This window comes from Ixodes scapularis, unplaced genomic scaffold (assembly GCF_016920785.2).
Source record: "Ixodes scapularis isolate PalLabHiFi unplaced genomic scaffold, ASM1692078v2 PGA_scaffold2__306_contigs__length_199485367, whole genome shotgun sequence".
Taxonomy (NCBI): Eukaryota; Metazoa; Arthropoda; class Arachnida; order Ixodida; family Ixodidae; genus Ixodes; species Ixodes scapularis.
The window spans coordinates 15,856,424-15,878,283 of NW_024609857.1; the positions used below are offsets into that span (position 1 = coordinate 15,856,424).

General features: G+C 48.5%; 1 protein-coding gene across 2 annotated transcripts; it reads right to left on the reverse strand.

The window, feature by feature from the left end:
• Positions 1-1,471: 1,471 nt before the first annotated feature.
• Positions 1,472-20,655, reverse strand: LOC8034020. Of its 2 annotated transcripts, XM_029987621.4 has the most exons (8): positions 20,183-20,654; positions 19,575-19,727; positions 17,500-17,726; positions 14,515-14,642; positions 6,891-7,017; positions 4,982-5,146; positions 3,004-3,129; positions 1,472-2,463 (listed from the first exon to the last, which is right to left on the reverse strand). In XM_029987621.4, exons 1-8 carry the CDS (start codon positions 20,337-20,339, stop codon positions 2,299-2,301), a joined length of 1,248 nt encoding a protein of 415 aa, XP_029843481.3. In that variant the 5' UTR covers positions 20,340-20,654; the 3' UTR covers positions 1,472-2,298. The 2 variants fall into 2 exon arrangements, with proteins under 2 accessions (XP_029843481.3, XP_002407433.4); XM_002407389.5 differs by lacking the exon at positions 3,004-3,129 and having other exon boundaries at positions 20,183-20,655.
• Between the last annotated feature and the right edge of the window lie 1,205 nt (positions 20,656-21,860).

Sequence of the window (21,860 nt, forward strand, 5' to 3'; positions counted from 1 at the left end):
CGCAGCCGATGCTACAAGCGCGAGCATGTGGCCCAGAACAGTGCTTGCACTGCACGAGCGCGCGTGCTTGGCAGGGATGCTGAAAGCCCGGAGCTCGCGCTTGTAGCTTTGGCTGCGTTTGGACAGAAGTTGAAACAGAGTATAGGGGCGGCTGGTCACCGCCGCTGCCTTGTCAAAGGCGGTGCTTCCTTTGACAAGGCTGTTTCCTCTCTTCCCCAGTTGAAACTGGGGAAGAGAGGAGACGGAGAGCGCGGGGGGGGGGGTACGCCAGAACGCCAAGCTCTGGTTAGAAGGATTATACTCCGTTTCTTCACCTAATGTCCGGACGCAGCGGACACTATCCTAGCCAACCCCGTTCTGTGGACGTAGCCTGTGATACGCTTTCCGTGCGTCGCTGTGCCGCCACTCCAAGGTCACGTGACACTCATGGGTCTCGGATTGGCTCCGGTGGCTCGTAACATCTGCTGCACTCGGACGTAAGATGAATCGGAGTGTAGTGGGTAAACATAAAGCCAGCACTCGTCGAAAGCATTCAAATGGGAGTGCCAAACGCCTGCGTTCTGCGTTGATGATTGCAGTGGAGTCGAAGGCTGCATTTGCCTCCACTGCATGCACGTGTCGGACGCGTTCGAATGCGAGAGCCGAACGCCGGACGTCCGCGTTCGACGGCGTTCTGACGTCTCTCGTCTCTTTCCCCTCAATTTCTAGGCGCGAAGGAAAAAAAAAAAAAAAGCGAAAGCATGAATGTCGTTTTTGCGCGCGTCCTCGTGAAGTTGCCGCGCCTCGCTGACATCAGCCGTGCTACCGCTCAGAAATCGGCTGGCGCACTCGGCGTGCCGCCGCCCTTTTGCTGGCGCAGTGGCGGCGCGGGCACGCAGCGCCATGGAGTGGCGCTAATTGAAACACGCGCTGCCGCCCAATCCTCCAGATTTCGGCTTCATTTCACTGCCTTTTTGCGTGACTTCAGAGCTGGGATGCCTCAGATCGCGGCTTCACTTCGCTCGATGGCGAGAGGGGAATTTATCTGCCGTTTGGCGCGGCTGATGATGTCGGCTCGCTCCATGGGACAGTTAATGCTTTGGCATTAAAATACGACACTCGCTGCGGGGGCGGTGGGCTCAGGCTCGGAGAGTCTGCCGGAGCACACAATCCGATCCCTGCTTTGAGGTTACCGTATATAGTCCGCGGAGTTCATTAGTCGAAATAGTGCGCTGTGCGGACTACGAAAGGACTCGTCTATTCGAGATTGTTTATTTCGTACGAGATGTTGAATTATGTGAGTCAAATTGACGATACTATATATACTTGTTTTCATCTAAAAAAAAACGCGCTGCAAAAAAAGGCGGCTTTTGGCGAAGCGTTACCAATTTCCCCCTTTATCTAGATAAGATAAATGTAAATGCATTTTAGAATAGATATATGCTACCTTATCCAGAAGTACACGTTTCAAGTGCGAAAAGCATCGGTTTTTCCTCCGTAGGAAATTACTTTGCACGGCGTATGAACAATGTACAAAACTTCCTTCTTTATTTGAGGTGAAAACGAGTATAGTGGCTTGAACAGAAAGGCACGTTCGCTCTCCAGCCTTCTAGACGAAATCAGATATTCACAGTGCCTGGCGGCCAAAAGATGAAGCTGTAAAAGTAGGTCAAAAACGCGCGATGGAAATCGCCAATGTAATACAAGCTTCTGTGTGCTCAAATGAAAAAGGGCATTTTCAAGGCGTGCTCTGATAGGACAATCTTCACGCGCGGAAGACGCAGCACGTGTGTTCCGTCGAAATTTGCTATGCGGGCAGAAACTGGGTTTAGAGGAAAAAACGACACTGCGTGGGGGGTCGGCAGAACGGTCCGTAAAATAGGTCTTTGGAGAGTATCGCATTCCTTTGTCTTTCGCCACCAACTCCTCATTAGCGGAGGAGGGTCTCGTGCTCAAAAATGAGCTTGGGACGAGACACTGCGCTAGCGTAGCTGGCGTTCTGCGTGTGCTCTGTGCGACGCCCCAAGCTGTTCAGGGGATCCAAAGCATTGGGGCCCCCTATTCTAGAACTCTATTGAGCCATTCAGCCCCCCCAACCCCTTCCCACTTTAGCAGAGCTATCGATGGAGAGGAGGTCGCGCCCTCTCTAGCGTTCGCTCTGCTAAAATGTCAGAATATGTTGCGCGGGTGCACCCAGGTACTACTGACGCGGCAGTTAAAAAAGACAAAAAAAAGTATGCATTATATTGTGCATTTTAGTACTATTTGGTTTGCGAAAGAATGGCCGTTTGCTGTGGCGTTCGGCAATAAATGCTGCGATCAGCCCGACGGGAGTTGCTTCTTGAGCGGCTTGATGAGCTCCAGCAATCTCTGGGGCTTATTCTTGGTGCTGTTCGGACAGGCGCCGTTCCAGTCGTCCATCTCGATATAGAACGCAGCCCATCCAAAGGGCAGGCCCGCCAATTCCTTATAGGCACGCTTGATCTGAGGTCGACGAAAGAATGATGCGTTACGTACACGTCACAACATGGCCGATTGAATAGACGAAAAAAATGGCCCGACATTCCATCTGACGCAGTAAAGATGTGATAGCACTTGCTGGAGATTCTAGCGAACATGCACTTTCTGTCAGAATTTACCTTAGAAACTGGGACAAGGTGTTACAGGTCACCGTCCCGTGACGTCACATAACGTCATCAGGTCACGTGACACCGTGACGATTCTCTTAAATTTAGCGGGAAACTGAAGTCACGTGGCCTTTACGTCATATGATGTCAGGTCACTTGACTTCAGGTCAGGTGACATCCATTCCCTCGCTAATTTTAACCGGAAAATCAACGTCACCGCAGAAGCGTGACGTAACACTCTAACTTCACGCGGCTACGGTGGCGCTGTAGTCGGCACTGCGCATGCAGCAGGCGCTTCTTTTGTTCTCGCACGAATCCTGTTTCTGCGCACACGCGCCTGTTCGTAAGCAGCGTGTTGCTCTATAAAACTATACCGCTTCAAAAGTGAAACGTGTACCTTTTTGCGGATCGTGTCGAGTGTGTCATATGTGCGCCATATCCTTGCTTTCTTGTCGTAATCATAATGGATTGCGTCATCTTTGTACTCGGCCACGCTGCCCTCTACCATAGGGTTCTTGCAGACCTTAAAGCACGAGCGGCGGGAGATTAATTGATCAATTGTCGGCCCCATCCAGCGTGCTCCAACATACTATCTGATACCAGAATGCCTAAACATGGCGACATAAATGTGTCCGTCTTTAAAAAAAAAATGTTTTTTTTCCTTTGCCTCGATGGTTCTGCTTATACAACGAACGTTCGATAACATCGAGATCAAATTCAACTTAAAATATCCCAGAAGAATATTTTAGACGACAGTCATAAAATATCAATAAGCAATAAAACTTTTCAACAAATACAGGTTCTTTTTTATTATTTTACGGTTTTAATTTTGTTTGCATTAAATTTTATCGGTTGCGTTCTCAAAATTGTCAATTTCTGCTTTTTTTGACAAAAGCTCGTGGTGCTTGGGTGTTTGCAGACTTAAAGGGGCCCTGCAAGGACTTTTTACTGTTTTTTAATTTGCACCGAACCTGAGCGCACTGAACGTAGTAACGTAGTGAAACTTTTCTCTTCGCGAAATTCGCTTTATTTTAAAAGTTATAGGCAATTTAGAATTACAAAAACAAGCAAAAGATAACCTCCTTCATGACGTCGTAGGTCCTGGCTTGAGTGGCCGTGGACTAGAGGAGGCATAGTGAGCTCATCGAGCGCGCACGGCCGCCGCACTTCGTGTCGACGGCGCCAGAGGGCGCCACTAAAGCATTTTCTGGATAGGCTGTATGCAGCGGGCAGCCAAAGCGGCTTTCATTGCGTTTGCTGCGCAATTAAACACTAATTCGGCATGACACTTCATTGGCCACAAACGACAGCAAACACGGGGTAAATATCAGTTCAGAATGGGAGCCACTTCGCGCTGCCATACCGCGAAACGGCCAAACCGCAAGACAAAGCTTCTCGCCGAAGGCCTTCGGAACGCTCGGAGCCGGTCGGATCCTCCTGTTCATACGACTGCAGCGCCACCGCGTACATCCGGGATTTTTCGGTGTCGGCGCCTTATCCCACTACTTTCTAGTATGCGCCGCCTTTTCCACCGCTTGGCGGCGGGTATGTTGACGGGTCATTTCTTGTTTCCGTACTTTATAAACTGCATTTCTTTCCTTTTTTCATCTATAATAGTGAACAAAAACTACTTTTATAAGTAATTGAAATGGTTCGCGCCACTTATACTTTGTATTTCGACCAAAAAAGTTTTTAGTGGCTCTGACCAGTAGTAAGCCCAGGACCAAAGACGTCACATTTTGCGCGCTTTCGGTACCGCGGGTCGCCCTCGTCGGTGGAGGAGGTTTCCGTGTCGTCCGGTTAAAATATGGCGCACTGATATTTAGCTACTCTTTCCGTGCCCGCTGGCTTGCCCGAACCCCAAGAGACATGGAAACCGCATAAAAGATAGACGCTTAAATATGATTGCAGGGCCCCTTTGAAGACCGAGGTGCGATGTTTGCCATTGCCACCGATCAAAAATCTTTTTTGTTGAGGTGTAAATTCAAAAAATAAAAGTGAGCGTTTTTTGTTTTTTTTTTATTTTTTTTTCGAACTTTTTTTACGCAATACCTGACGACGTAGTTCGGGGGTCGGAAAGTTGCCATAGTCCCCCGACTAACGATATTTGAACGCGGCTCATAGATTGCACCCGAGTGGCTCGTGTCCAAACGCTGCGATGACGACGGAACGGGATATGCAAACTTCCCGTGTCTTCAATTAATATTAAGATATATAGAACAACCAAATCGCCTAAGAACGACCTAGCGCAGCGGGTGAATAATGCTCACAACATACTTTACTCTTGATGTGAAAACAACTATATTGGCGGTGTTGGCCGAATGGGAAACGCTCAAGGTAGATGCAAATTAAGCGATATGTCATGATGTACTTGCCTTTTCGTAGGAGTCGAAATGCATTGTGCACCCAGTAGATTCCAGCTTATTCATGTCCTCGACCCAACCTCTTTGTGGCAAAAATCTATGTATGCCCATTGTCAGCGAGAGAAAATAGGTCGCGTTACGAGCGCCAAGTCCTTTGACGATATCGATGGCGTCCGTCTGTAAAGGTAAACGAGAGGGGAGAGTTCTTGAGCACTGTATTTCGCTCCAACAAAGGGTAAAAAATCATGTGCGTAAATTTGTACATTTGAAGACAACTACGTCGCCCTTTTCTGTTGTATCACATCGTTATTAATAATAACAGTACTATAACAAAGACAACGGAAATTTGTGTGTTCAAACAGACAGTTCATAAAATGTTCATATATACGACTTCACAATTTAACTCGCAGTAACTTTAACAAAATTCATTACGTGATTTTGTTTACAGCGGACTTCAACGAAATTTGAAATATATCCGCCGTCTTCACAAATAGGCTGAATATGATCCACAATATCCGTAAATGACAATCGCACGTTTGTATTTTGAGCCTGATGGCTGTATTTTTCGTTATAAACGGCACACTCTGGCAAACGCTCGGAGAGCAGCCAGCGAAGAGCACGTCACATTCGCCGCAATCGTGACGTAGTTTGTCTCGGGACCTTACGTCCGAACGCAGCAGACGCTGCGAGCTATCCCAGCCAATCCCGCTCTGTGGACATAGCACGTAATACGCCTTCCTCGCGTCGCTGTGCCCCCTCTCCAAGGTCCCGTGACATTCACACGGCCTTGGATAGGCCCCGATGGCTCGTGGCATCCGCTGAAAGCAGCTAAAGCACACCAGTGATCGGGCCACAGCAAGGAACCCCAAAGCTGTCGTTGTACGAATTTTGAGTGACGTGTTAACCCAAAAGCGAGAGTCTCAGGGAGGGGGGAGTTCCTCCTTCAGCCCATCCCTCGTCATGGCCGGAGCCGAGACAGTTACCGTCACTACCTGTCAAGCTTCCTAGACGGGCATTACAAACGATGCGCTAGCTACATCCACCAAGTGCTCTTTGCTGATCGTTTAATTTGTTGGAAAATTCCTTTTCGACATTTTCAACAAGATATTGGTGTGTCTGATGTGATAATGCTTTACTGAACACGAATAGACCAAGAAATAAGCGCTGAAATTTCGTTGTAGTATGAAGGGCTAGTTTCCCCACGATCGTGTCCATCCGCAAAGAAAAGCCGACACAACACTCTGGTTGCCGCCGTCGCTCATAGATGGCGGTAGCTGTCCAGAGTATTGTGTTTGCCGGTTGTCTGGACTCCGGTTGCGCCGTCGCTCATAGATTGCGGCAACCTTTCCAGCCTTTCCATTCTGGCTTGCTGACTTGCGGACGGCCATTATTTCATTCCCACCATAGTACAGCTTCGGTGGTCTTCCTTCTTCACCAAAGTGGAAAGGCTAAAAGTTTTCTTTTGTCTTTTTTTTTGCGAGCGCATGGGAAAATGAAGAAGAATGGGGGTGCATTTTTTTTACAATATACTTACGTCCTGCTCTTTGCCAGGTAGATGCAAGTTACAGAGTTACAGTGACTCGCAAGGGTTGATGCCAATAGCGAAAACCATGAAACACAAATTTCTTTTCTAATTTATACGGTCAATTTGTTTTCTTCCCTTTTGGTAAAGGGGGGGGACACTGCCATCTGGAATAGATCTAGACTTGGAGGTTACGCCACTGTCTCAGATTACTACACAGTCAAGCGAGAAGGCGGTTCATTTATGATTTATGTCAATAATATGGACCCTTTTACTGAAACACTTTGTATATGTATACCTCCAGGTGAAGACCGTTTTATATACCGTCGTGACCACGAGTCGCGTTTCAGTGTCACCTAATCGGCGGAGTGTGCTTCATCAACTTCCTGCAGGGCTCACCACGGACTGAAGGCTATGGTCGCCAAGGGTGGAGGTCCTGAAGCTGCTCATGGGTCTCCTAACGCAGCCACTGCCGTAGGCGTCTTGTCTTGGCGAATGAGCAAACACAATATACAGACTGACGTGCCTGCACAAAACAGTAAGGGCGTATGATGTATGTATTTGTTTGTCGTCGGATCAAAAAAGGGGGAAAAAGACTTCCTCGTATGTGTTGGTTTATTTTTATTTATTTATTTATTTATTGAAATATGTTTTAAAAGTTTGCATTGTGACATTAGGCGTGACGTTTCGCTGTGCTTAGTGTCACAGCGCATTTAGGTCTAGACAAACAACCTCGTCAAGCTCCCTCCAGATTGCAGTGATGTGGCTCATCCCAAGTGCTTTGTGGTCAAGCAGACGCTCCAGATTTTTTTTTTCTTCAGATGCAGCGACTGTGAAAACGAGTGGCGCCATAGGTGGCGCCACTCATTTTCCAAAATGGCGGTTATGGTGAGGGTCGCAGATGCGTGCCGGCGTACCAGTTGCGGAGCCTGTCTAGTGTGCTGGCTTCACTGAGCGACACAAATTATTCCTACCGCTGATATCTATGACAATTGCTGAATCGCGCTTCCCGCTCCGCGAGTGAAGCCACCGGACGGCCATTTTGCTCGTAGACGATTCGCAGCTTTTCTAGCGTTACAGAGGCTGGCGACTGCGTGCTGAAGACACGTTTTCTACTCGATAGTCGTCATTCGTCGAAGAAGATTTTTAAGACCTTGTGTAAGGGTTGAGACTTGCCGTTGAGAACACGTAGAAAGTTTTACGAAAGCGCAGTGCAGCAGGAAAATGCCACAAAAATGAATAAAGATTTTTTACTGCTGATTTGATTGCCATAGGCGTCTAGTCAACAAAAAAAAAAGAACACGCGCCATTGATGCCGTTCTCTCTCTCTCTCTCTCTCTCTTTTTTCCGTCGCCACCACAGAAATGATCAAGCTCATTTCTGGACCGCGAGTGCCGCAACTTACAAATACAGCCAGAGCGAAAGTTAAACGCTGCCCAGAGGTACATACGGCTTCACGCACATTGTTCTCGCAAAGCACATCCACACGGCGCTGAAACGAATCTTGATCGGTATCCAAGCGTGCGAAGGCACAGAGACGCAGCACTTCGGCGTGCCAAGGAAGCTTTGATCAGGCCGCGAGACTGGTGACATTTGCTTTCGACGAGTGGTGCCTTTACATGCGGCTAGCTTCACGCATATTGCACTTACAAAACGCATCCACACGGCGTCGATTCTTGATCGGTATCCAAACGTGCGAAGGCAGAGACACGCAGCACTTCGGCGTGCCAAGGAAGCTTTGATCAGGCCGCGAGACTGGTGACATTTGCTTTCGACAAATTGTGCCTTTACATACGGCTTCACGCATATTGCACTCGCAAAACGCATCCACACGCCATCGATTCGTGATCGGTATCCAAACGTGCGAAGGCACAGAGACGCAGCACTTCGGCGTGCCAAGGAAGCTTTGACCCGCGCCGCGAGACGTCGTGTCGTGGAGACGTTTCAGAACTGTTTGCAAGTGTACCGCCCCTCTGTGTGAGCGAAGTAGAAGTCTTAGAAGCAGGAGGTTGCTCGAAGAGAAAACGCATAGAATGAGGAAGTTTTTCGGCCGCTCCCATGCAACCAATTGAAGAAGCCACAACAGCTGCTTGTGTCGAGTCTTTCCCAACACTTTCTATGGTTGTTCCAATTATTCAGTGTGTGAAGATGTTGCTTTTTGAGGGTGCAAGTGGAACAAGACAACGCGTTTCCCCTGAATCTTCTCGGGTCATTGAAAACAAGGTTCCTGGACGCAAGCTCACAGGCGCATCACGCCCTTGCCACCTTCCTTAAAGGGCAGCTCTGCAGTCAATTTGAGCGTTTTTATCGAAACATATTTTCGGAAAGGGTACTAAAAATTCAGCCTATAGCAGCGGTTAAATCATTAAAAAACTGTTTACATAACTTATAATCGATAAAATACGCTGAAACCAAAACCGAAACTAACTTGCCACTCGACTGGTCCGCCATTTTGATGTGACGTCACATATGGTATAAACACTCGCACATGTGCAGTTTGAGCCTGGCCAGCCTGGCAGTAGGTCACTGTTTTGTGTTCGTGCCGCGGATGAAAATGGACTCATCAAGCTCGTCTGAATCGAGCAACGATGAGGATATGCGGCTAGATTTTGAGGACGATGATGATAACCCGTTTTCATACGATCCGCCGGCATCGCCTCCGAGGGAAGTGCCAGCGGCGGCTGCACTCGTGATCCGCCGCTGGACCCAGATGCCGCTTCCGAAGCGAAATGGTAAGGCAGTTTTTGTTGCTAGCACGCCAAGAAAAACTGATCGACGTTATGCCTTTTAATTGGAGGCACTTTTTGTTATATCTTGGGGTCTGAGAATAGACGGTTTTAGTAGACAGTGTTCTCAAGCGACGCTTCCGTAGCGCGAGATCGCGCCGCCACTTCCAATCATGCTCTAGCGCGCGCCCGGAGGGGTAGCGGGCCTCTGATAACTATCTACTAAAACTCCCTATGGACAGAAGGCACGAGCGCGGGGACGGAAGATGTCACATTGCTGCGTTTCTTTGCGGTGTTATTACACCCTACGGCACAACACCAATTCCCTTAAGTCGCCATTACGCGCTCTTACATAACTGTATAAACCGATAAAATAAGCAAAAACCAGACAGTCCTAGCACCAACAAGCTCCAAAGCAAGCACCCTGACCAACATGTGACGTCACGGCAACGTCAGTGCCATCATGGCAGCCTCCGTGTGCCGCTCTTCCTCAGTGTTGCCAGTAGGGCGGCAGCAAGTGATTTGGGTGTGGACGTGTAAATTTCAAAATTCATTTTCTTCTAAGAAAATTAATATTTTTCTGAGATATTTCGTACACATGCTCAGGAAGGGCATCCAAATACATGGTGAAAATTTTATAGAAATCGGTGACTATAAAAATTACGGCGGAGATGCCCTTTAAGCCTCAATTCAAGAACATCTGCCACAATGCTTCAGGATGTACCAGGCTCAAGCGAACTGTGATTCTATGTTCAGCATCCGCGTTAACCGTAATATTAACATATTAGACAAAACCCCAAGACGGAGGAGGGAGGTTTTCCGGGCACCTGTGCCCTTTTGGTTGTCCGGGCACCTGTGCCCTATAAAACCACGATATTCTGTCCAATAAATTTCAGCTGTGTTTGAGACTTTGTGTTGTGTTGTCCTTTTTTCCCCTCAGTCTCGGGGTTTTGTCCATTATGTTAAACCTTCACCAGCTTGTTAGCGCCCTAAAAGTTTTTGTTCGGTAATATTAAGTTTAGCATTCTAATATTTTAGTAGCTTTTGTCTCTATTTAAATATATATCGTTGAACTCTAGTTATTATTGGGTAGTCGTGTTTTTACAATAAATTTAAGGAACATTTTGGAACAATAAATATAGATTTATAATCTCTGCTCTTCTTTAGTAGCTGTCTACTTACTACTATTCGGAAACTATTTGATTTGTATTCGATTTGGTCCCACAATTATTCTATCCGCTTTCAAAAGTCACTATTCGCACACCCCTACCATTTTGGCTTTAATCGGCCGTTTCGGCTCCGAAACAGATACGGTGGAAGGGGCTCAAAAGGGTGCCACCCCAGACCCCCTAGCGGACGCGCCGCGAATTACTGCTGAATGCGCCTAGGTCGGGACGCGCTACTTGAAATCGCCGCTGAGACATGGTTGCATAAAACCAATATTAATTGTGCCGCAAACCTTGTAAACTAAAGATTTTAGAAAACATCACGCGCCCCCCGTTTTTTTAACTAATCTCCAATAAAAGTTCCTACAAAACGAGTTTTTCATTAAACTTGAAGAAAATGAGAAGGGACGGACAAACCCAAACTTCCAACTGGCCTATGTTTTTTTTCCATTTGTTTGTACGGAAATACGGTTCCAGCCGCTGATTGCCCGGCGCGGCCCGTGGCAACAGCAACGGCCGCCGCGATTGGCCGGCGCAATTGACCGATTCAGTATTGTTTTAGAAACGGTCAAGAATTCCTAAATATCGGCTGATATAGCCGATTCAGACCCGACGAATTACCGGAAAACGGCACTAGATACTGTATATCAGCATGGCGTTGGCCGACCCAAGTGATGTTCCGCCGACATCGGCCACATCACAGGAATACTGGCACGATTTTTACGATCCAGCGCCAATATCGGCAGTATCAGAATGGTATTGGCCCAATTTCTCCGATCCGACGCCAATATTGGAGCAATATCGTGTGCTGCCTAGGTGTGTGTACCACCGTCGGTCAAAACTTTCTTTTTCAAGTTGCATTCTAATACACTACCAGTCAAGCTGTTGTTAAAGGAAAAAATGAAAGCCATTTACAACTCCCTGTAACGCCGAGTTAGAGTGCAGCTCTTGAGGAGGAAGAGGGAAGAGTACTGGGGGGTTGGTCAAGTGACCTCAGGGGTGGGCGGTTCACGTGACCTTGTGGGGGGTCACGTGACCCAGTGGGAGTCACGTGACGTCAGGGGGGGTACGTGACCTGGGGGCCACGTGACGATACCGATGACGTCAGTGACGTCACTGATGACGTCATCAGTGACGATCACGATGCGGATGTCGGTGACGTCATCAGTGATGATGCCGATGTTGATTTGGATGCAGGTGACGTCATCAGTGATGTCACTGATGACGTCATCAGTGGCGATGACGTGAACGGGGGTCACGTGACCTCGGGGCTGTTATCCCCAGGTCACGTGACCCCTGGGGGGTCACGTGACCTGGGTAATTATCGTGACCCTCGTGAGGGTAACCCCAGTAACCCTTGTGAGGAGAACTCTCGTGACCCTCGTGAGGGTAGCTCTCATAACCCTTGTGACCCTCGTGAGGGTAACGCTCGTGACCCTCGTGAAGGTAACTCTTTTGAGGGTAACTAACCCTCGTAACCCTCGTGAGGGTTACGAGGATTAGTAACCCTCATGAGATTAACCCTTGTAACCCTCACGAGGGTTACGAGGGTTACTCGTGGTTACGCCGACGGCGACGCCGCTCAAGCCGGGAACGGGCGCCTAAGAGCTGCGCTCTAAAATGTGTTGATGTTCCGTGGACGGTGGACTGCAGTTTATGTAAAAAGCCTGAAACCATTGAACACATATTTATTTTTTGCTGGGACGCGGTATTTTTTTGGGATGTGCTCCAGCGCACATTGAAGAAAGAGTTGTGCATCACCCAATCTGGCATTCATTTTAGAGCGCAGCTCTTAGGCGTCCGTTTCCGGCTTGAGCGGCGTCGCCGTCGGCGTAACCGCGCGTAACCCTCGTGAGGGTTACGAGGGTTACCATCAGAGGATCACGAGGGTTACCCTCGTAAACCTCGAGAGAGTAACTCTAGTAATCCTCGTAACCCTCGTGAGAGTAACTCTCGTAACCCTCATGAGAGTAGCTCTGATAACCCTCGTAGCCCCAAGGGTTAGTTACCCTCAAAAGGGTCACCCTCACGAGGGGCACGAGGGTTACCCTCACGAGGGTTATGAGAGTTACCCTCACGAGGGTTATGATAGTTACCCTCACAAGGGTTACCCTCACGAGGGTCACGATAGTTATTATCACGAGGGTTACCTTTACGAGGATTACCTCCTGAGGTCAGGTGACCTCAAGGAGTCACCTATCCCTCAGTACCCTTCCATCCTATCCCTCGGTACCCTTATCCTCAAGAGCTGCACTCTAATCCGGCATTACAGGGAGTTGTAAACGGCTTTCATTTTTTTTAACATGACTAGTGATGATGATGTGCCTTTTGACATGTTTATGTTACTAGGGTTGTGTAGCATTTGGAGGTTGCGCATGGCTGTCCACCATGCAGACTTCAGTGCAAAAGACGTGCAATACCACTTTTTAGAGCGCAGCTCTTAGGCACCCGCTTTCGGCTTAAGCGGCGTCGGCGTAACCGCCCGGTGCATTATGGGACGTGTGACGTCACTGATGACGTCATTGGCATCGTCACTGATGACGTCATCGGCAACCGCATCGTCATCGTCCCTGACGACGTCATTCTGTGGGGTGACGGATGGCGTCATCGGTGACGTTACAGATGACGTCCTCGGCACCCGCATCGTCATCGTCTCTGATGACGTCATCAGTGACGTCACTGATGACATCATCGTCATCCGCATCGTCATCATCACTGATGCCGCCATCAGTGACATCACTGATGATTTCATCGTCCAAGACCTCATAGGGGTCACGTGACCCCCGTGAGGTCACGTGACCTCGGTGACGTCACGTGACCCTTGTGAGACTACGGCGACGCCGCTCGGAGGGAGGAGTAGCAGACAAAATGAGGAGGTGAGGAGGAGGGAGAAAGGATATACTTTCCCCTCAGTACCCTTCCACCCTCCTCCTCAAGAACTGCGCTCTAATCCGGCGTTACACGGGGTTGTAAACGGCTTTCATTTTTTTTTTTTTTTTAATTTAGTAAAGCAAGTGCAAAGTGTATTTTCGAATTGTGAGTTTAAATCCTATTGGCCAGAGATTTGTGGTCCTCTCCACGAGATGCGAGGGTTTTAATGTACTCTACAAAAAGGAATTGTGGAGCTTTTTAAAATGATTTGACTGTTTTGCTTTCTCATTGCAATAAAGATATAAAAAAAAAAACTGGTAAAGATAAGAGAACATAACGGGGTGTTAAGGAGTGGAACTACTGACCTGCACTGCAGACCACGGCACCCGGGCACTTATCATCCGCAAGCATGCCACGGCGCGAGACTTCTTCATCAACTACCATTGAAAGACTCGTGCCATCCTGAATGACTGACTGGCTGCAGCCAAATTGCTGTCGCCACCACCTCCCGCTCTACTAATCAACGGGAACGAAGTTTGCGCAAGTCATGACGTGCATCAACGGACCGGATATAAAAAGGGGAGCGCGGGACAAGGGGAACCCGCGACCAGAAAAACGCTCGGTCTGGGTGAGCCGAGAGCGACCATTCATCCCCCTTCATCGTTCTAATTATATCATCTAAAACCCTACCCTGGCTTGACGCTCCTGTGTTCTCGTCCCTCCCTCCGGAACCTAACAGGGGCAAGAAATGTGGTTTCGATAGAAAGAGACAGCCTCAAGGCCCAAGAACAGTTCAATGCAGCTGTCTCAAAAAAAAAAACAAAAAAAAAAAAGTTTTTTTTTGGACCGTATAAATTTAGATGTTTTCGGTTTTCACCGGTTCAGAAACAAACCGCCTCGGAGGTTAATTATCGGTGTTTATCGGCATATACTGAAAACATGGAACCCTACGTATAAACAGGATTTTGGTTTAGAAAAATTAAGTAGTCAGTATAGTTAAGGAAATGAATGCTGAGATACGGGAAAAGAGGTTAAATTCATACATATATGTACACTGCTAAAAAGCCTAGAATTTTATTTTTGTTTTAATATCAAAACCTAAGTATATCAAACGACGCGCATCCGTAATCGAGTATCTTTGCCAGTGATCACAAGGCATCATTCTTTTCTTTCTTTCTTTTTTTTTTTTTTTTTCGGACGCGGAAATATAGTTTTCCGCTTTGTGAGACACAATGCGCAAGGTACTTGGAAATTGCCTACCTGAGAAGGCTGATGGAATGTTTGACAATTCTCGCCACTGCGTCGGGGTGGGATGCCGTTGTCAGCAACAGACCAGCGAAGAGGATCACGCCATTGTGTTTCTGGCTCTGAAGCAGGTTGCGAAGGATCTGCGGGGAAAAATAAGTCACACCCACGAAACTTGACAAACATAAATGGAAAAGAAACTGGAGCTGGATTTCGATATATCAATCAAACCGTCATACTCTGATCTTCACTATAGGGATCTGGATGGCGCATTGAACAACCAGGTATGAAGACACCGGAAGTAAGTGAGCGCTCGACGGGCTTGTAAACTCTTCAAAGTCCTCGTTCGAACAGAGTTCAGGGCGCTGGATTTTTTCTTGTCATCGCAAGAGAGCCTGCTTGTTGCGCAGTAACAACGCATGCTGACCCGAAAAGTCTCCTGGGAAGCCATCTGATGTAAAAATTTTGAGATTTTAGTTGATCAAGTGTGCACATGTCCCATGTTCAAATGCCTAATTCTCGGGATTTCATTCAAAACAGGACTATTAAAATCTACTCAGACACAAAAAAGAAGGGACCAAAGACATCAACTGAATGCACTAGGGATCCCAGCAGACGCTCGACTTCCAGGACAGGCGTCGAACTTCCAGTGGCTTCACTTGCGACAAGCTCGGAGAGCCATCAGCGATGCAGAATTGCGTTTTAAGGGGAACGCAGCCGGAACGCTTTTTGAAGTATCCGCCTTCAAGGCAACTGCCGTTGCGTCTTTTCTAAGCGTCGCCTTCGTCTTCTCCACCATATGGCTCTGCTCTCCACCACTCCCAGCAAATGCGGGGAGTTTGCGACGTAGATGTTTGGCAGGTGGCCAGCTCTGTGACCTTTAGCTGTGCCACACCACGCATGGAGTTGGAGTTTGTAGAGTGCAGCTCTTATACACCCGTTTCCGGCTTGAGCGGCGTCGCCGTAACTGTGCGGTGCATTTAGGGAAATGTCCCATAATGCACCGCGCGGGGAGGGGGAGGAGGACGAGGGGGAGGGGAGGAGGTGGAGGACGAGGGGCAGGGGAGGAGGTGGAGGGTCGATGGGGAGGAGGAGAGAGGGAAGGGGGAGGGAGGAGCAGACGAGGGGAGCAGCTTGAGGGATGAGGGGAGGAGGAGGTGAAGGAGGAGGGGAGGAGGACGACGAGGAGGAGGAAAAGGAGGTAGGAGGGGAGGAGGAGTATCAGGGAGAGTGAGGAGGAGGGAGGAGGGTATATCTTACCCTCAATACCCTTCCCTCCTCCTCCTCAAAAGCTGCGCTCTAATTTGGCGTTACAGGGTGTTGTAAACGTCTTTCATTTTTTTTATGTTGTTTATATAGGCACGAGTGAGAAACAAATGCGCCACCTTCCCCCGAAAAACTACTATTCTGCTACATAATTGCAAAGGAAAAAAAAAAAATTGTTTGCCGATCTGCAGTTGCGTGTGGTGGTTACGAGAACTACGGTGTCGCGTCACTGGAGTAAAAGGTGGAAGCCACGAGACCAGTCCCCCTCCACATAGCCTCCTCTATACTCACAAAACAGTTTGACGAAGGCACCATAGAGTGCTCGGTGGCAAATTTGGAGCGCGAGGATCTGGTAGAACGGAGCATCAAAGAGCCATTTCTCGGGGAACCTGGGCGTCAGCGCACAGCTTTTGCAGTGGCGAGTACCCGAAACACACTGGTATCTTCGGAAGAAGTATGTTTCGGCGTCTCCCCACAACGGGGTGCCAGTCACGTGGCTCTCCTCTCATCCGTTGTCTGCCGCTCCCCTTTTTCCATTTCGGGGGCTGCTTCTCGTGGCGATCTGACAGGCTTGGTCCCTCCGCTGCTACTCTCGCCGTCAGCCCCATGACGAACCGTCTCTTTTCTAGGTCGCTCACCGCAACGTTCAGCCATGCTACTCATAAAAAAAAAAAAAAATGACAATTACGGGGGAAGCAGCTGCGGGCTAGAACCCAGTGGGAAACCAGGTGGTCCCCCAGCGACTTCACTCGAAAGACGGCGTGAAAGTTGAAAAATACCTTGACCTTCGATTTGTTTAATTTTTTTTTTTGTAAAAACTAGAGCTTGCAAGGAAAAATGGTTTTCTGTTTAATTCCGAAAATTGTTTTATGCCGATACTTTAGCTTTTTCATAATATTTACAACAACAAACGGAGATAAACAGTGAGATTCCTTCAATCTCCTCATCTAATTTCATGCAGGGTAGACCACAAAAAGTCATAATTTTTTTGAAGGTCTAACATTTTCAAATACTCATTTATCCCTCTTACTACTCATCAATGGAACCGCTTAGCTGAATCACATGTCATGATTCAATCTAACTCTGTTTTTCTCTACGATTATTGCAGATACGGTGTTTGAGCTTTGTATAACGATTCTTTTTTGCTTTATTGCTCCCAGAGCGTGTTAGCTTTCATGTTTAAACTTCATGTTATGTGTTCGTATGGTTTTTAATAATGACCTCCCTTCCCTTCTTTTCTCTTTGATGTGTTCGGGCTTTGTATGCTAAAGGATAGCGCTTGATTCACTGAAGCGTGCTTCCCTAAGCCTCGCCCATCCCTCTACCCTTTTCCCTCTCTCCCCCCCGTAAACCAGGCAATGTGAAGTCTGCGAAGACGCGCGAGTGCCGAAATTGTCCTCTCCTGTTGACTTATTCCACAAGCCTTTCCGAAAACTCCACCGTCCAGGCGGTTGGTTGCAATACACTCTAAAAAAAAAAGTGTAGTACTTACACCCATTGGGGTGTATGTGACTGTCTCCTCTATTGTCCATGTATTATGCATGGACAATTAAGGAGATGGGCATACGGCCCCTGCAAATGAACGGAGCTGTACATGTGACTTACTCCACGGGACGAGTGCACGCCAATGATACGTTGTCACGTGCCTCACCCCTCTGACGCCCTGATACGTTCGTGGGGGCCGTACACCTTTACCCGTTTCCCAAGTTCCCGCGCGGAATGCAACCCACTCACGCTCAATTTGAGCTCTAATATGGAGCCAGCCTTGTATACGTCCAATTCCTCCTTGTAGTTCGGGATACCGATGCCCTTGATACCCTCTCGAATGTAGGGCCCTAGCACGTCGCTGTGTTTCAGGACTTTGATTGTCTCATCCCAATAATGTAGGTTCATGGCCAGCATCGGCACTGTCTTCTTTAGGCCAGATACCGCGTCCATGAATCTACGCATGATCTTATTTCCTGTTGAAGAGAAACAAAATACGAAGCTTAGAGAGACATCCAAGAACTATTGCCAGAATACTATGCCAAAGAGGCGTCGATAATCAAAACGATATGTGGCACCCATATTTTCTGTTCTGTTCTATTCGCGAGATGGAACGCCACTTTTAGTATATATCTAGCCATCAGTGTTATGCCGGTTACCAAATAAAAAGGTAACGAGAGAGCGTTACGCGTTACCTTGTCAAAAAGCATCGCGTTAAGGCTCGTTCACACAGTTGTGCTAGCTGTTGCTATGGCGACTCTTGCGACGAGCGAATGTGGACGCTCTGTGTTGCACCACGCAATGCAACGCAACGCAATGCAGTCGACGCAGATGTGGGAACCAGCCTTTACTGAAACCCGTCTATTCCTACTGCAATGGTTTTCTTTATTATTGTTCGGCAGCGATAAGACGACACAAACTCTGTCAACTACTGAACTGTTATAGAGTGATTGTGTAATTTAGATATTTTTTTTATCCTTTCCTCATCGGATTTGTAGAATACTGTGAGGTCCCGATGGCATGCACGATGGCCCTCTAAAGAAACCGGAAATGGAACTGATCGAGAAAGAAAAAAAGTAATGAGGAACGTAATTTGGTAGGTAATGCCATAAAATACTAACCAAATTTTACTTTACTCGCTAGTCATTTCGTATACTGACGAGCACGACGTTCTGTGTATAGTCATGTTGATGCCGAGTACGTTACTGAAAAACCTAATGCGGTACCATGAACGCCGTTACATGTAAGGCGCTATTTTCAACGCTGTTAGCCATCCATTGCTGCAATGCAATCCTATAGGACAAACAATACACCGTTCAATCACTCCGATCAAGCCGCAGAGACGCGGACGCGCGCGCACACGCTCACAAGGTGACTGCATTTACATGTACACAAAATAAATATCTAATTTTTTTCGAAAAAGCAAGTTCATGTAGGAAAAAACTCCAGGTGGACTTTTCTATCGAGCGCACATAGACTCTCTCAATATGTATAAAAAAAATTTTTTTTTTTTTATATGCATTTTGTAGATCTGATGCAATCGATGCGCTGTTTATGCCGGCAACGTGGGAAAGCAAAGTATACCAGGTACGTCCCAAATACTTTAGTGTGGGAAAAACGTCGTACTCCGCGAAAACCCAATGGCCTTGGCGCCGACAGCTTCTGCGTAAGTTGGAACGGTTGGGCGCACGCAGCCTTGGGGTTTTGCCCTTTAAATTGGGAGTATATAAGGTTAATTGGGAGGATTGATAGGTCGCTGCCGCCATCTACAGTTGTGGAAACCCACCGAGACTGAGGTCTTTAGTAGAGACAGCGGAGGCAGCCGTGTGTGCTGTCTCGGCGAATCCGTTATCTTGGCTACACCGTGATCTCGGTGCTCCGCCGACAGCCCTCCCCCTCGACGCTCCGCGAAAGCGTGCATGGAAAGCATGACGTACGTGCGTTTTCTCGGACGCGGGCTTTACCCACCACTAGGGGACGATTTGGTGCTGCAAGCATGCTCTCCAGTGGCGTACCAGCTTGTTTTTGAGTGGTGGGGTGGGGGAGGCAAACCATACCCCCCCCCTCCCCAGGCCCAGGCGGCAGTGCCCTTGGTATCCCTTGGGCACCGCCGGCCAGTGTTTGCCCTGCCCAGTGGCGGCTGTTACGGCAAGGGGGGGGGGGGGGGCAAAACACGTGCCTTGCCCCCACTCTGAGAGCTGGGGGGGGGGCAAGTGCCCCTTGCCCCCCCCCCCCCCCCCATTTTCCTTTTGGTATGGCCATGACGCTGTCTAATACGAATGAGCGAAGTAGAATGCATTCTCCTAGTAGAGCACTTGTCTTACCTTGCATGATAGTGTCACCTGCAAGTAGGCCTTTTGCATACGTTTGGTTTTTTGCCCTAACTCTGTCAAACACAAGATAGGTGCAGATACCGTCGTCGGGGACTCGCGCGCCAACACTAGTGTTGCCGGTCACGCACAGGAGTGGCAGGGTCACTGCACAGGGGAAGAGGGCATCACGTCACCTTGCGGATGATCTGTCTCGAAGTTCTTGAACACCGTGTGCGGGCGACACACACCATCGTTATTTCAGATATTCGTACATCCATTGACCGACCGACTTACCTATTTAATCGCTCCCACCCTCGCTAATTCACTCCGCGAGTCACTAAGTCATTACAAAAATACTGTTACGCTTCGTTTCACCCTGTAGGATGGACCACAGCGAACTCGACGAGTTATAGCCGCATTGGATTGGCTGGGATTATGACTTCGGACTGCACTACTCGCCCCGCACGTCACTGCGCGCCCTCTAGAAGGTCACGTGACACTCGCACGGCATTGGATTGGCTCCGGCGCATGCTCAAATGCTCACTTAATGCGACCCCCCCTCACCTTTTTTTTTTTTTTGCACATGCAGAATTTAAGGAAAGGGGGGTACTATAAAATACCTGTGGGAATCGGAGTCGTCGAGGGTGGAGTGGTGGTCAGGACCGTGGTGGTGATCGAGACAGTCGACGAGACGGTCGTTGGTGTCTGTGGTATTTGAGTGGTTGTGAGCACCGTAGCTACCGTCGTACTGGCCACGGGGACAACTGTTTTGGGCATTTGGGGGGATGAGGTCACTCCGGCTGTTGTCACCTCTTTGGTCGATTCTGCGACTGGAAGTGTGCGGTATTTGCTAGTGTTACATTCCGCGTCCTTCGAATCAGACAGCCTTTGAATCAGATAGCATTGCTCGAGTGACTATGTGAAAACTTCAAATCCTAACTAACTCGCAAAAAAGACGCTTAAATTTGATTGCAAGGCCCCTTTAAGCATGAACAACATTTGACGTATTAAAGACAACGGGAAACCCTTCCAAAAGGGTTACGAATGTTTGGTGAGGGAACAAAGAGAGAGTTATACTTTGTTTCACCAACGCAGTCAATGCGACAGGCGCGAGCATGGGGCCCTGAACAGTGAGTGCACTGCACGAGCGCCCGTGCTCAGTTTGGACAGTCAAGAATGCATTCTTAGCTGTACTCACAGCGCATGCTCAAACGAACTCCCAATAATCGGCTCCCAAGATCGGCAACACTGATCGTATGTGCACGTTACAGAAGTGGTGTGGGCAGTCAGCATGCGCTGGGCAGCAACCGACAGCTATGCATCCAGCAGAGATTTTCGCCAAATTTCTTAGATCTATCAATTGACAAGATCCACGAAAAAGCGTCGTTCGAAAGCGGTTCTATTTAAAACCTCTCGGTGTGTTTGCGTTTGTCTTGCAAGTAGCGTCAAATGCGCCAGTGCACGAGGCCCTAAAGCCTCTTGATAAATGCGTTTCTTACAAGTACCGTCAACCATTGTTGTGGAAACGCGCGAGACACGTGCCAGGAGCGGGTGCTCCGCCGCCATTCAGTTCCAAGGGCGTTCAGTGCTGCGCAGCCATTTGCTTCCAAAGGGCAGCTCGAGACACAGGTCTCGACTCGTACACTGGCGCATTTGACGCTACTTGCAAGACGAACAAACACATCGAGGGTTTGCACGAGGCCGGCTTAGCTGTATAGGCTCTGCAAGGCCGGCGTGTCTCGAGCGGCCCCTGGAAGATAGGCTGGAAGCAAGTGGCGGCGCAGCAGTGAAATGAGCGGCCCTTGGAAAAGCATTAAGGGACTTTAGTTCTTGTCTGCCTTTGTTTCTGTTTCTGTCTGCCTTTGTTTCTGTATTTCTTTCTGTTTTTGTAACAGTGTAAGCTATGGAGCATAGAGACTGCACAAAATGAGGAAGAGGGGCAGTTGAAACAGTTGAAACGTGCCGCGCGCCACTTCTAGGAAGAACATGGTGTCTAAATCTAGCTCAGTGCTGCGCCAAATGCTTTGCTGCGCTGTACCGCCATGGTCTTCTCAAGGGTTGCACATGCCTTGCGCATCGACGCACCTTGCGCTATTTTTGAAACATGAAGGGGCCGCGGCTGCCGCGAACATTCACCTTCACATGCGCGTGGACTGACGCGGACCTCCCCTCCGTCAGGGCTGGATTCGGCGCTGTAGGCGTTCTGTCTAATGCAAATGAGCATAGTGAAATGTATTCCCCTATTCCCCCTAGTAAAGTATTTGCTTCTCTATTGCATAGTTTACTACTCCGCCTCGC